Source organism: Chelmon rostratus, chromosome 19 (assembly GCF_017976325.1).
Source record: "Chelmon rostratus isolate fCheRos1 chromosome 19, fCheRos1.pri, whole genome shotgun sequence".
NCBI classification, from domain to species: domain Eukaryota; kingdom Metazoa; phylum Chordata; class Actinopteri; order Chaetodontiformes; family Chaetodontidae; genus Chelmon; species Chelmon rostratus.
Genome location: NC_055676.1, coordinates 13,987,083 through 14,001,565, shown reverse-complemented (window position 1 = coordinate 14,001,565; position 14,483 = coordinate 13,987,083). Strand labels below are relative to the sequence as shown.

The window sequence follows — 14,483 nt, the reverse complement described above, 5'->3', positions numbered from 1 at the left end:
AATATTACTAACTAGGTTAACTACAATTGGTGTAGCTAAGCTTCTTCTACTAGCTAATGTCTTCAGTATGCTATAACTAGCTAACCTTGCTAACTGCGTGCTAATAATGCTAATGAAGATGCTAACTACCTTAGCTGAAAATGCTGATCCTGAATGCCATTACTAAGTTAGTACGCCGAACAATGATTTTGCAACAGATGCCAATAATGTGACTAATGATAGCGAATTATAATGCAAAGACTACCAGTAATGCTAAAACTATTTTTTTTATTTTATATAGGTTACATCAATTAAATGAATGCAAACGTGCAACTCCGAAAAAATAAAGCAAACGTAATTTAAAAAGAAAAGGAAGAAGTGTATTGAAAGAAGTAACGTATGCCATTATAGGTAAGCCATTATGTAAACCTCTCTTGTTTGTGTTAAACAGGCTTTTCTGCCCACAGCCATCTACCAAGCCAGTAAACCAATAGAGGGAGACACAGCTAATTCCAATGCAGCTAATAACCTATGCATATTTAATCTGGATGCCTTCTGGTTTTACCGCATCATTCCTGTTGTCAGTTGCAGGAGCTATGCTGGAGCCACTCCCCTGGTCTGACCTAGTATGTGTTTGCTTGCATGCCTTCAGGCCAGTGGGCGTGGGTTGAGGCCTCTCAGGTGTCTCTGAGCTCTTGAGTCATCTGCCAATCACAATGTGCCTTTTCTTCCTCTTTGTTGCCACTGAGCAGCTTTCTCCTTCTATCTTTGTTAAAATTCTCCCCTTTTTGTCCCCCCCGCCATATCTGCTGGGAGACAAACAGGACAGCGGCTCATGGAAGTCTGATCCTGATCCAAAATGGACAGGAAGCATGATGAAGAAGGAGGAGGACCTGGTCCGGACTAGGATTTGTGACTTGCATGCATCTTTATGCAACGCCACAGACTAAAACCCTGCTCGACTTAAAGAGAGCGAATGTGAGGCTCATTTGTTGTGCGCAGCAGGTTCAGACCTCATCAACAGAAGGTAATTTGTATGCTTGTGTGCATGTGTGTGTGAGTGAATATGTCTGTGAAGGCACAGCGCTAAAAACCCAGTATAACACAGTGGTGTGTCTTTCCCTCCCACAAGACTTGACTTAAAACCTCACAAGCCGGCTGATCATATGATGCTGCTTTCATGAGCCTGGAGGGGGTAAGTCATGCTTTGCAGTTGAAAAGATTCCTCCCAGTGAGTTTTTAATAAATTCTTTGATGTTTGAAAATGTTCAAATTTGTGCCTGTGCCATGTTCATTGGTGGTAATGAATGACTGGGCCGTGTTTATCTTCTGCACATAGTTTTTTCTATTATTCTAAATAATTTCACAACTTTCATTTTACCCAATATGGCTTTGTTCCTGTTTTTATTTTGTCCTCCCTAGTAGTTTTTTATATATATATATTTGTACTTCTTCTTTAGCATTCTGCCAAGGCATGATGTTGCTGCTGTATAAACTTTCCTTCCACTGAAAGCAACTTCTCCTAGTATTCTCTCCACTGAGGGCAGACTGCTGCTTCTCATTTGACAGAGAGTATCCTGATTTACTCTTAATTTGACAGAGAGTATCCTGATTTACTCTTAATTTCTCTTTCATGAGCCTGAGAATGTATCTGTGTCTCTGTCAACTAAGCATTGCTTCTACCCTCTTTATCATCAACAGTGCTGCCAAAGATAACAACGCACACAGAGGATTATCTGTGTTGTCATGTGGAACATTCAGTCTTTTATCAACAGCAGCCAGAGATTCTAATCAGTACTGTGTAATATCAGAAGGGTTCAAATAATTTTTAAATTCATCTTATTAAACTGTCACATTCTCGCTTATGAACCTCAAGAGACAATGCTTCTTTCTTTAATTAAAAGAAAAGTTTATTATCTATATATTTTTCATTTCAAACAATATGATTCATTTACAGATGAATCTCTTTGTTAATCTTTGTCAGTGTTCATACATGTACTGTAGCACTTCTTGCACCCTGACAGGAACTGAGAAGTGAGCACCCACACAGGAAGTGTGGTCAAGGTCTGTCCCGGATGTTGGTTGCATGATGTGAATAGAATATGAAGATAGACAGAGAAGTACAGACAGAAAAAGACAGAGAGGAAGAAAACGAAGGTGAGGAAAAAGTAAAAAAACAAGATATGAGGTGTCATATTTTGACTGTTCATCTTAATATAGATGTTTTCTTAGTAGCCTTGGTGTAGCTGAGAGAATTGCTCTTGGTTTTTGTTGACAACATACTGCTTGAGTTTTGAGTCTTTCATGGGTTTAGCCTTTGTCCAGTGTCACAGTGCAGCGTGGTGATAAAATGATAAACACAGGACCCAGAGTGCTCAACTGAACCAACCCCACCCTCTGCCTCTCTCTTAATCCGTACCGTACACCTCTTTCTCTTTCTCTCCCTCACTTTCTTGCTGGGCTGATTTTCTCTGTCTGTGGTCAGGAAGTAGAAGCATGCTTTTGTGACATTTCACTAAAAGTCTGTTGCACTGCACATCTGCAATGCCACACAAAGAAGTAAAAAATGATTGACAAATGAGCAGCGGCTTAAAAAGTAGACAAAGCTCTTCTTCCAGATGGATTATGTTTACATACAAGTGGTGAGTTTGGAGTATTTTTGTGGACTGCAAGTGACTTTAGTTCAGTTACTCAGTTTTGTTTTTGCTTGGGGGGGTTGTGTGTAATTTTAAATGCTTCCCTCTCAGTAGTTTTAAATGGACTCTTTCTCACAGATGAATGGAAAAAAATTAGCGCCAGTGTGATGACATCACTATTACACTGCAGCCAAATACAGAAGAGTCTTATGAATGTTTTTTTTGTCTATGAGGAAATCAGATGCTCCTCCTGGAGGTTCTTCAAAATGTTTTTATAAAGGTGGTATTCACATAGCGCATGAAGAGTCAGTTTAACAGAACAGTTTTGCATTTGCTGTTACAAGATATAGGCATGTTCAGATGGGTGTGTGGTAAACTGTTTCTGAAAATTAATGTGTTTTTTTCTCTCGTCACAGATCTTGAATGACGCCACTGGAGGTTGTAACATGCTTCAATGACATTTATGGGATCTTATAAAATGATCGTCACTCATGCTGCAGAGGAGGACATTTTGTAGCAAGATATCATTTACAGCACCAACATCGTTCACTGAGATACATGCTAATGGAGGAGGAAAATGTGTGCTCCTCTCTCCCGGTTATCACAGACTCAGTCCTTCAAGAGCCTCAGCAAGATTCATGGACTTCTATTGAGCACCAGCACATCAATGGAGAGCAGCCGGCCATTGTGTGGGGCGAGACGGAAGTACAGATAGACGAGGCACATGGAGCAGATCAGCTCAGTCTCTCCCCAAAGGCAGGACAAGACCCTCCTGAGGAAGCAGAGCAGTGGGAGCAAATAGTATGGCCGGTTCGCCCCATGACCTGTACCAGTCCCCTGATTTCGTTTGCCACAGTGCAGTGGGACATGCCTGACCCCACCCCAGGGACGTCTTCATTCACTATTGACAGCAGTGTGGCCAATGAGCTGGACTCTGGCGGCATCACGAGCATAGACACCACACCCCTGTCAAATCACCAATCTCAAGATGTTAATGCAGAGCTTTTCATACAGGACGTCGGAGAGGAAGAAGATGGGTTTGAGTCTCGGCTTCTGAACTCAAATCTAGAGGGGACAGAAAGCGGCTCTGAGGTATGTTCTATATGTGTGGAGATACAAAGGGAGTTGTGATGATGTCAGGCTAACGTTATTTTGAATTTTGTCTCTTTCTGTGCATCTTCTGTGTGTAGATACAGTTTCCTGTGTCCTTAACCCCTCCTTCACTAAGCGTTTACTGACTTTCCGCACCACCTCAGTCTTTATCTCTTTAGAGACGTGTGTGCGTTATTGTAGCAGGCTGAGCAGAGGTTGGAGGAATAGTGTGGACATAATGTTTGTCTGATGAGGCTCAAAGTGCCAACAAATGAACCCCCCGTCAACCCAAAGATTTCTCACACAACTCATGTTCATGATGGCTTGTGTTGCAATTTCCAGCCATGTGACGCTGCAGATGTGCAAGAGCCAACAGCACAGGAAAAGGAAGATTCAACTCATGAGCTGTTAGACAGTAATAATGGTACGTGTTACTCTGAGCAACACTTTTAATTAGGTGTGAATGTTTTTCAATTTGTTACTCAGTTTGAGAATACAAATTAATGATTCTTGGTTTCTGTAATGCTTGTGGCCCGCTCATTTTTTTTAATGAGAAATGCGCTCTGGTTTAACAGCTAACTGTGATGTTCGCTGTCTTTTAAAATATCTTCCAGAAATCCCACTAAGGACAGACGCAGAGGCAGAGGAGGGACACTCAGCAACCTCAGATCCTGTTGAAACTGTGGACATAATCGATATTCTTGAAGAGATTGATGGCTCAGAAGATGAGGCAGACAGTTTTGTTGATTTAAAACTAGAGGAGGAACAGGAGGAGCCCGGTGTTCTGCTGACTGGACAGGGCGAGTCAGAGGAAGATCAAACATCAACAAATGTTGCTGAGACTGAAGAGGAGATTGAGGAGGGAGGCAAGGTAGAAGAGGAGCAGAACGTGACAAACCTGTCCTGTACTGAAGAAAGTGAAGAGGCAAAAACTCACAGTTGTCTGGGTGATATGTGAGTATCATGGACTTAACTTAAAAAAGGGAACAGGAAGTGTGTATTGACATTTCACTCCCTCATTATTTGAATCAGGTCATAGTATTATGTGCTATTTTAACACTGACTATATCACGTATTTTGTTCACACTTTGCAGTGAGGCTCCTGCAGAGCCACTACAAACTGACAATACTGGAACAGCTGGAAACCCAGATAAGCTACTTGATCTGCAACAGTCAGAGCTTTTGGAGGAAAGGCAGCACTTAGGGAGCCAGGAGAACTTAGAATTACTAGAACGGTTACATGAAGATCCCGCAGAACAAACTGAAGAGTCAGAAATGTGCAAAGATGTAGGTCAGAACTTGGACCCTGAACAGTCAGAGGCTGCACACAATAACGAAGAACCATTTATCCAGGTGGCAGATAATGTAGAGAGGATAGAGGACACACAAGAGATACTGCAGCTGACTGAAAAACTGGAGGAGACGAGTTCTTTACAGGATCAAGATTGTGACCAAACAACTTCACAGCAGCTGTCACCGCAGCCCGAACACTCTGAGCCTGAGCAGCTTGAGATGACCGAAGAGCCAGAGCAGATCCAAGCAGAGGTGACGCATCAAGCAGAGGAACGACACTCTGAAGACCAATTGGGGCAGCCGCAACATCTGGAGCACTTACTGCAGATGGAACTGACAGAAGAGTCAACCCATCCTGAAAATGCCGACCTGCTAGAGGAGTCTACTCCGTCAGAGCAGACAGTTTGTGTCGAAGCTGAAGACCCCGGAGTGGCAGAGCAGCAAGAACAGACGGAGCCATCAGTGCAGAATGAGCAAACGACCGACTCATCGCAGCTCACACTCTCTGAGCAGCTCGTACGACCAGAGGAGACAGATGAGTCGGAAATAACAGAGCAGGTGTCTGCTGAGACTGAGGTCACACAGCAGACAGCAGAGACCGAGTTCAGTCAGGTGGACGAACAGGCTGAGACGTCACATCAGGCTGAAGAAGTCGGAGGTAGTGAGGATGGATCTGTGCAAACAGTTGTAGCCAACGGAATGCAACCCAAGCCCCCTGAGATGGCAGTGCCTCTTACGAACGGAGGCGAGGTGGACAGAGAGATGGCCCACCGCCTCGCTGAGCGGCTGTATAACTTGGATGGGATCCAGCGTGTGGATGTGGTGAAGCACTTAGACAAAGAGTAAGTGCATATTATATTATATTATATATATATACATATATATATATATATTATTTATTTATTTATTTTTCCCCTTCCTCTTCCTTTATAACTGAAGAGTGATGGTGTTTGTGGTACTGCAGCTAAACCCACAACTGAGCAGTGGAGCTGCAGCAGCAGGAGGTTTTCAGCATGGCATCACTGAAAAACATGTGCAGTCATAGAGGTGGTTATGGATGCTGTGCATTTATATAGCTTTAATGGATGAATGTCATTTTTATTAGTGTCATTCATACAACTTACAACATACCATATATTCAGAGAATGCTGTGTGGACATTTTCAGACAATTAATTAAAAAGATAAAGAACCATCTTAAACAACAGTCACAATCCAATTGCCTTCTTCTCCAGGCTTTTAAAACAAAGTTAGCAAACTTAAAGGACAGGAAGGAAAATGGACAGGCTGTTCCATTTCAAAATGGATGATCTGTACACCGAAACACATGAGGAAACATTTTCTGAAACCATCACATCTTAAATCATCACAATTTGTACAAAAGAAAATGGGACTCACTTTCCACTTATCCCAAATGACACCGCTCACACAATCTGTTTTCCTCCTGAACGTTTTTTTGAATATGCCAGCCTCTTTAACCAGAGGAAGAACCAGTTCTCAGCTATAGATATTGGGCGTGTAAATAAGAGATGAATCAGGGCCAGACTTTTGTTTGATGAGCTGTATGTCTTTAATTTAGGCTTTGACAAAACACTTAGACTTTTAATAGAAATACATCACAGCACAAATCATTCCTGTAAATAAACAGTTCCACCTCCTCAAAGACTCAGTGAAGCCCACAGACGGCTGTGTCATTTATTCCACATTAACACCTTCATATTTATTCTGTCCTGTGACTTGTAACACTAAAGGGGCACTCAACAGATTAAGATCAGATTGATCGTCATAGGGAGGACTGATCAGCTGGTGATAACAGTCGTGTAAATTGTTTTCTGTGGCTTCAGAGGAGCTTTCAAAAGTCTTGAAAAATAACCTTGGTGATGTCTTCAGGGGTAACTTGGCAACCAATTAATAACAGGAAGTCTGTGCTATAAACTGGGGGCATAGAGGTTAAAAGACACTTACCAGATGTGGCAAGTCTAATAAAAGATGCAAATTAAAACACCAGTAATCAGACCCCCAAATATTGTCCCATTTTTTATATCAGAATTTTGAGGTGACATTTTGTTTCTGTTTAGCCATGACTTCAGTCGTGCAGTCGGGGAGGAATACCTGAAATTCTTCGACTTCACTGGGCAGACTCTGGATCACTCCCTGAGGTGAGAATTGCAGAGGCGGAGCTTGGATGGTGCAGCGACATCTTTCACTAAATGCTCGTAAAACGCCTCGTAATCTTTTTTATTTTCCTTTCGGCTTCCCTCGCTCAGATCTTTCTTGAAAGTGGTGCTGCTGATCGGAGAGACCCAGGAGAGAGAGCGCGTGCTGCAGCATTTCGCCTGCCGCTTCCATGAGTGCAACCCCGACTCCTTCTCCACTTCAGGTGAGCCTTCGTAGTGGTTTACTGGATGTTTTCTGCTTTTCTTCTCACATGTGACGCGTGCCATTCGCCCTCTCTTTTTTATATCCTCAGGGGCTGTGTTGGCTCTAACATGTGCTTTGATGCTTCTCAACACTGACTTGCACGGACAGGTAGGAAACATTTATGATATGTAAAAGTTTTGTTTTGACATGGTGTGGCACTGTGCAACCAGACGATCTCTGTGAGGCATTTTAGATATACTGGAATGTTTTGTGTGTGTTGAACAGAATGTGGGAAAATCCATGTCCTCGTCTAAGTTTGTGTCCAACCTGGATGGGATGAATGAAGGAGAAAACTTCAGCAAGGATCTCTTGAAAGTAATACTGTCACTGATTTATTTATTTTTTTCGGGAAGGCAAAATTAAATCCTTGTAAAATGATTTAACTCTTTCCTCCCTGTCTTCATTTCAGAGTCTTTACAACTCCATAAAGAGTGAGGCTCTGGAGTGGGCTGTGTAAGTGGACTGAAAAAAAAAAACCCTCATAAAACATCAGCACGTTCTTCAGACACACAACCTCACTGTCTTTGCATGTTGCAGTGATGAGGAGGAACTGAAGAGCTGCGTGTTGGCGGACGAAGATGCCGCAGATGATGCGCCGCTGCGTTCAAAAGCCAACCCCTTCCAGGATGTTCCTCATGACAAAAAGGCCTCTGTGATCAAAGAGGGATTCCTCCAGAGGAAGCTTCATGCGGACATTGATGGCAAACGCAGTGAGTGAAGTGCAGACAGTGTCACCTACATTCGCCTAGTTTGTTTTGCTTTTGATGTTAGCCAGGATTTAAAGGCCCAGTGTGTGATTTAGTACACTTTAGTTAACATTAATAAAATCAACACCTATATATCAGCTGGTGTGCAATGCAGCAATACTGTGAAGTGAGGATTTCTTATGTTTGGCTTTGCTTTGCCATCTGAAATGTAAGATTTGTGTTGCAACAGGGCTGTGAAAATAAGGGCAGCTGGCGACAGAAAATATCAAGAATGTATCATCCTAAAACAGTTTTTAAAGGCGAGCGCTTAGTTTGGAAAACTCAGTTTAATAAGTAAAATTAGATATTTCATAGACTTTTGGCCTTTTATCACAGAGCTCTGACCTCTTGGCAGTGAGTGAGATTTAATGATTAAGTTAAAAGTTTTTCATTTTGTTTTGATATAGTTTTTAAATAAATAAAAAGTGCACAATCAGCTCATCAGCTAATAATATGTATGTGTGATACTTCTTTGACATGTTGATAATGCAGTAGGCAGCTTCTTTCATTGATATAACAATAGATGAACCCTGGATTTTGATCATTTAATGGCTGTTAAGTTCTCATTTGTAACATGAAGGGCTTTGAGATGTCTCTCTCTCTCTAATCTTGTACCTGCTGAATGTGTCTGTGTGGCAGCTCCTTGGGGGAAGAGAGGCTGGAAGACTTTCTATGGAGTGCTGAGGGGAATGGTCCTTTACTTACAGAAGGTAAGAGTACTCAATGTCATTACTAAAAATGTGTTTCCCTGCATTATTTAATAGCAATATTGTCTTTTGTTACATTATTATAAATATGTTTGTGTCATTTCCCCTTTGTGTGTGTGTGTGTGTGTGTGTGTAAGGATGATTACAGGAGGGATCAGCCGACTAACGAGGAGGTGGTGAGTGTGCACCACTCTTTGGCCGAGCAGGCAGCCGACTACACCAAGAGGCCGCACGTCTTCCGTCTGCAGACGGCTGACTGGAGGGTTTTCCTCTTTCAGGCCTCGTAAGTCACAGCACAGCCAGAGTATGAGGGTGTTTGTGTGTGTGTGTGTGTGTGTGTGTCAAAGAGTCCGGCAGTCAGTGTCAGAGCTTTGTTTTCCTCTTAGATCCAAAGTGGAGATGAATTCATGGATCAGCCGCATCAACCTGGTTTCGGCTCTTCACTCCTCGCCTCCGTTCCCCGCCGCCGTTGGCTCTCAGAGGAGGTTCTTCAGGCCGATCCTCCCCGCCTCGCAGTCTGCTCACACTCTGGTACACACTCCTACGCCTCTTTCTTACTGACATTCATTTCCTCATCATCAAATCATTTTTATGTATGAATGGGTTTTCACTATTTCTTTGTGTTTCGGCTCGCTGAATTTTCTGTTCTGTCTTTCGAAAGTTACGCTTTAAAATGGAACTGTTTATCTTTACATGTTTGATCCTGTCCTACATAATCTGATGCTGGTCTTCCACTGCATGTGTTGGGTGGCTCGACTGCACTATTGCTTACTTGCTGTTTTCTGGTTTTCCATTGCCAAAAGTTGTGGATAGCACCTGGCACTTCCTTTGGTATCACGATGCAGGTTCCAACCAAGCTGAGCCGATACTAAACGGTGGAGTGAAAAAACTGCAGGCCAGTGATTGGTCAGAAAGAATTGTCACTTGTGTGACATGGACATCCTACAAATTGTGACCACAATGTTTGTATTCACATGGTCAATGGATGAAGTGCAGACGTTCCTCTTTTTGGCTGCCTGTGAAACGATCTCTTGTGTGTTTGTGTCACATTGAAGATGATGTTACCGCACTGACACCCAGCATCGCCATGACAATCAGTGAAAGAATCCTGCCTACTTTGACAGAGGTTGTATTAGACCTTATCATTGGCCGTCATTTTGAAAGACTGGGTTGTAAAACTTCTGTCAAAATCTATTACCTGTTATTCTAATTTTCATCTTTTAATGATAATGAGTCATAGCTATTTAATACTCTTAATTTTCAGTCTTTAGTGTAGCATGTGAACTGCTTAACGTTACCCTCACAGTTCTAATCTGTCAAAATTATGGTTAGCCTTCTGTCATTGTGAAAAAATATGCCGTTAACGCGGAGGAGTTACCAGCTGCAGTGGAAAATTAAATTGAGGAAAGTACCTGGAACCAAACATTGAGTTGAATTGAGCCATGATGCACCATGTGGTAGTAGTAAACACAGTATGTGAAATTAGGAAGAAGGAAGGAAAATTCTCTCAAAATGTGGTTTTATTGCAACTTTGATAACATCTACAGTACAGAAATCCCTTGATGCACATTTCCCAAGATTCACATCTGAGCCATGAACCTTCCTGTAACACCATTATTTCTATTTGTTCTTCAGCAGGATTTTGCATAACATGAATTTGCATGAAATCTGTTCCTCTGTCTGACTCCCTGTGCAGGAGCGTCAGCTGCAGTCTCACTCAGGAATGCTGGAGTCCTTCAAGGCAGACCTGTCGTACCTGCAGCAAGACCTACCAGAGGGCAAAAAAGCCAAAGCCAAGGAGCTGGAGGAGCATCGCGTCAGAGCAGAGTACCTGCAGCACGAGGTAATCAGAGTGCTGTGAGTGAATGTGTGCGTGAATACAATTGTAAAAAGACACATAAGTGATCTGTGTCTCTTGTTCAAACCCCACAGATGTGCCGCTATAAGATCTACATCCAGGTGCTGGAGGCCTGGAAAAGTGTGAAGAAGACAGGCGACGGTGCGTTGAGCGTCGCAAACCTGACCCTGTTTGACAAAGCTGTGTGTGCAGACTCTGTTGGGGAGGAGGAGGAGGAAGAAGGGCTGAAGAAGTCTCACTCCAGCCCTTCTCTGGAGCTGGAGATGCCTCCTCCAACAGTGATCAAAGTCAGACGCAACATCTCAGAAAGGCGGACTTATCGCAAGACCATCATTCCCCGATGGAATAAAGAGGCCTGACAGGTGTTTCACCCAGAGATAATACGACCACTTAAAGGCCCTTTAAAATGCGGATGTATAGTTTTTGGTGGGCCTTCAGTCTTTTAGTTTTTTGGAAGCACATATCTGGAATCTGCCTCAGCAAAATATTGTTTTATTTTCGAGTTCTTCTGCAGTTTTATCTTTTGCACTTTTCCAAAAATAAACCTCAGGGAATCCCTGAGCCTCAGTGTCTCTCGGGATAGAGGGTGTGGGGTGGCGCCTCATTTATTTGTTGAGTTATTTAGTTTTGAGTGTTAACTTTGGCCTGTAATCGTACCCAGAGTAGTACAAAGTTAGTGAAACCTTGCTGTCATTTATTTCACTTTGGGCAAAAATGTGCCTTTTAACTGTCAACCGCTAGAGGGTGCTATAGTACAGCACATCTCCGAGTGACTGTAGGGGGGGCAGGATGGCCTTCAGGTAGTTTTAAACGTTTTTTGAAGGATCCCAATTGCACTTTTATTCTTTTTTATATTGTGTACAAGATGTTGATTTGTTTTCTGTGAGTATTCATGAAGTTTGTGTCACTGTTACATTTTTTTTTTCCAAATGAAGGGTTCATGTCCAAAATGTTGTTTTTCTCTGTGGGGAAAAAATAAAAATGTTACTTCCAATCATCATTCAGAGGGAGACTATTTATGGATGTGATCATGTTTGGCTTTAGGGCCTGTAATTCAGTCTTTGTCTTCAAGTTTAGCTACGACAAGTAGTACTCATTGCAACATTTTTTGTGCTGTGATGTCAGAATCAATAAGCTTTCTGCTCCAACAAGGTGAGTTGTATCACTTAAAGATGCAGCAACAAGAATATCTGCTGCTCACATGTTTGTAGTGTAATGATGCAGAAGCTTAATAATTCAACAAAGTAAGAGAAAACATTTTAACATTTTTTTTTAGAAAATGTGACATCTTCAACTTTACAGAAAGGTCATTTGTTTATTCTTTTCACCTTTTTTGTCACATTCCCCCCCAAAAAAACAAAAAATTATAAGCAACCCAACACAGTAGATAGGTTAGTGTGTCTGTGTAGCAATTACACAACTGTTAGTGTTTTTAACATTTTCTTCTTTTCCGTCCTTCCTTTTTCTTGCACTTCATTTTCAGTGTTTCCCACAGCACTCCGAGCTCATGGAGGAAAAAGGCTTTTCAAACATTAATCACAGCTCCGCAGTGAGTGTTGCAGACTGATCAAACTGATAGATTAACTCAGAGCCCAATCGACCTGAGGATCCAGTGGTCTATAAAATTGTGCATTCAAATGATGGCTACAGCTAAATGTGGAATGATTCTCCTTACACGTCACATCAACTACAAAAAAAGGTTTGTGTGTGTGTTTGTGCTTGCAATTGCTCTCAGTGGCACGGCCCCATTTTGTTCTCTTTCAGCCTGATATGCTGAAATGTTGAGCAGCAGTTGACCTGGGGCGGTCCACAATAAGAGCAGGATGTCTGGAATCAGAGCCCCCCCCCCTCCCGACTCCTAACACACACACAAACACACACATTCCTCACACACAAATGTGATGTGACAACACAGACAGGGACACACAATCACGTTTGGAAATTGGACCAAGGCAGTGGACAAGTGGACGTTTGGTTGCTCTTGTGGCTTCACTGAAGACTTTTCCCTCCTCACATCAGGTGAACCTCGGGAGCCTCTGACTGATCGTTGTTGCCGCTTAATTAACGTGATAATGCTCCGCTTCTTGTTTCGTGAATGGAAGCCGTCTCCATTCATTCACAGGAATAACAACAGCTCATTAAGATAAAGTCAGATTCTGCAGATGAGGCTGACTGATGGGCCACATGAGTGACAGGGGCCCCTGGGGCCATCCCAGCACCTTGAGAGGGGCGGGAGGCCGACGGCTCAGTGCGCTGAAAGGCGACGCCGTCCCGGCTAACCTACATGCTCTCGGGCCTGTGACGAAATGCTACAGCGAGAGGCAGCCATTAGCGGCTCTTGTTATTTGGATCAAATTGAAATGTTTAATCTGTGCTAAAGGTGCTGGTTTGTGTGCTGGCGTCGCAGAGGAGCTCTCCACCAAAAGCTCTTCTCACATGGCCTGTGGACCATGACTTCGGCCGTGGTGGTGGCCTTGTTTTGGAGGACCATCGCTCTCCTCCTCTCCTCAACAATGACGACCGGCTGGAGCAGCAGGGGCTGCTTTAGCTGCTGGGATCAGAGGGCATCCTTCCCAAGGAGCTGGCCTGTTATTGTTCCATCTGCGCCACTCCATTCTCAAGCTTTGTGCGACTCAGTCAGGCCTGGGTGGGTAATTAAAAAGGCAAGAGCTCAAGTTGTGATCATTAGGGGCTTGTCCAGCATGGGCTGCAAAAAAGACCCCAACACGTAAGGTCGTTTCTCTTTTTTGTCTCCCTCCCTCTCATGCGCACAATGTCGCTTTGACCACTGCTCAACACACAGTGGCTCTGAAATGCTCAGTAAATATAAGCCACAAACACCTGCAAACACTGCCAACAAACATAAACTGTACTGTAAACACTCACACTCATCCGTGGAGGGTTTTTTTTCTCCCCTGCCCTCAATGCTCCTCCTGACGCACATTCTCCATCTGCTGCTGACGCCTCGCACGCTCTACTTGTTACTTTTTATCTCTTATCCGCACTAACACTCGATTTCTCCCACTCCGGCCATTGGAAAAACGTTCCTTTTTTTTTCATTTTGTCTCCCTCTTGGTGTCCGCCCCCCCTCCTCTCATCCTTCGCTCTTGAGTGCCGCTGTTGAGATTTGCCTTTCACCGTCCAGGGCCCTCGAAGTCTCTCTGTGGTGCTTTCAGGGGTTTTTGTTTTTCCACTCCGGCTCCATTCGCCTCTTTCACTGAGACACTAAGTAATAACCGTCTCTTATCCAGTGTCCACTTCTACCGGACATGATCTCCTCTGCTTTCTGGCGCTGAATGCAAAACACAGTCAACAAATTTGGTTTCTGTGTGAGTGATATTCTTTTATTGCAGCAACTTGATTTGAAAGAAATGGGAGGAACTGAAGAAAAACATCTTGCCTGCCCTTTCTTTCCCCCCAGACTGCACTCATTAGCGTTGCTTGTCTCGTGGCCAGACATTTTCATTTTACTTGCCAATCAGAGCCCGTCCAAACATGAATCACTCTTTCGATTTCATCACGGCCGAGCCTTTTACAAACGGCTGGCTTCTTGCAGCAAAGGAGCCTCTCATTGAGAGAGTTGAAGCAAGTGCCTTGCTTAAGGGCATTTCAACGCATGACCTCTCTTTGCCCTCTCCTCTTCTACACACACTCCTGCCTCCGACAACACTCCTCGGGCACACACTCGGTGGCTTTTAACATGCGAGGACAAACATTATCTGAAAGCCGGCGCTCCGTGGGTCGAATGTTTGC

General features: G+C 43.4%; 1 protein-coding gene across 4 annotated transcripts; it reads left to right on the top strand.

Moving 5' to 3' along the window:
• The first annotated feature begins 709 nt into the window (after window positions 1–709).
• LOC121623251 (PH and SEC7 domain-containing protein 3) lies at window positions 710–11,730 on the top strand. 4 transcript variants are annotated; one of them, XM_041960469.1, is made up of 18 exons: window positions 710–1,006; window positions 1,112–1,174; window positions 2,004–2,136; window positions 3,032–3,707; window positions 4,050–4,131; window positions 4,322–4,661; window positions 4,802–5,842; window positions 7,077–7,157; window positions 7,266–7,378; window positions 7,469–7,527; window positions 7,645–7,734; window positions 7,829–7,872; window positions 7,957–8,129; window positions 8,805–8,875; window positions 9,010–9,155; window positions 9,259–9,403; window positions 10,569–10,715; window positions 10,805–11,730. In XM_041960469.1, the coding sequence occupies exons 4-18, from the start codon at window positions 3,174–3,176 to the stop codon at window positions 11,087–11,089; spliced, it is 3,351 nt and encodes a 1,116-aa protein (XP_041816403.1). In that variant the 5' UTR covers window positions 710–1,006; window positions 1,112–1,174; window positions 2,004–2,136; window positions 3,032–3,173; the 3' UTR covers window positions 11,090–11,730. The 4 variants fall into 4 exon arrangements, with proteins under 4 accessions (XP_041816403.1, XP_041816406.1, XP_041816407.1 ...); XM_041960472.1 differs by lacking the exon at window positions 2,004–2,136; XM_041960473.1 differs by lacking the exons at window positions 710–1,006; window positions 1,112–1,174 and having other exon boundaries at window positions 1,196–2,136.
• The last annotated feature ends 2,753 nt before the right edge of the window (window positions 11,731–14,483 follow it).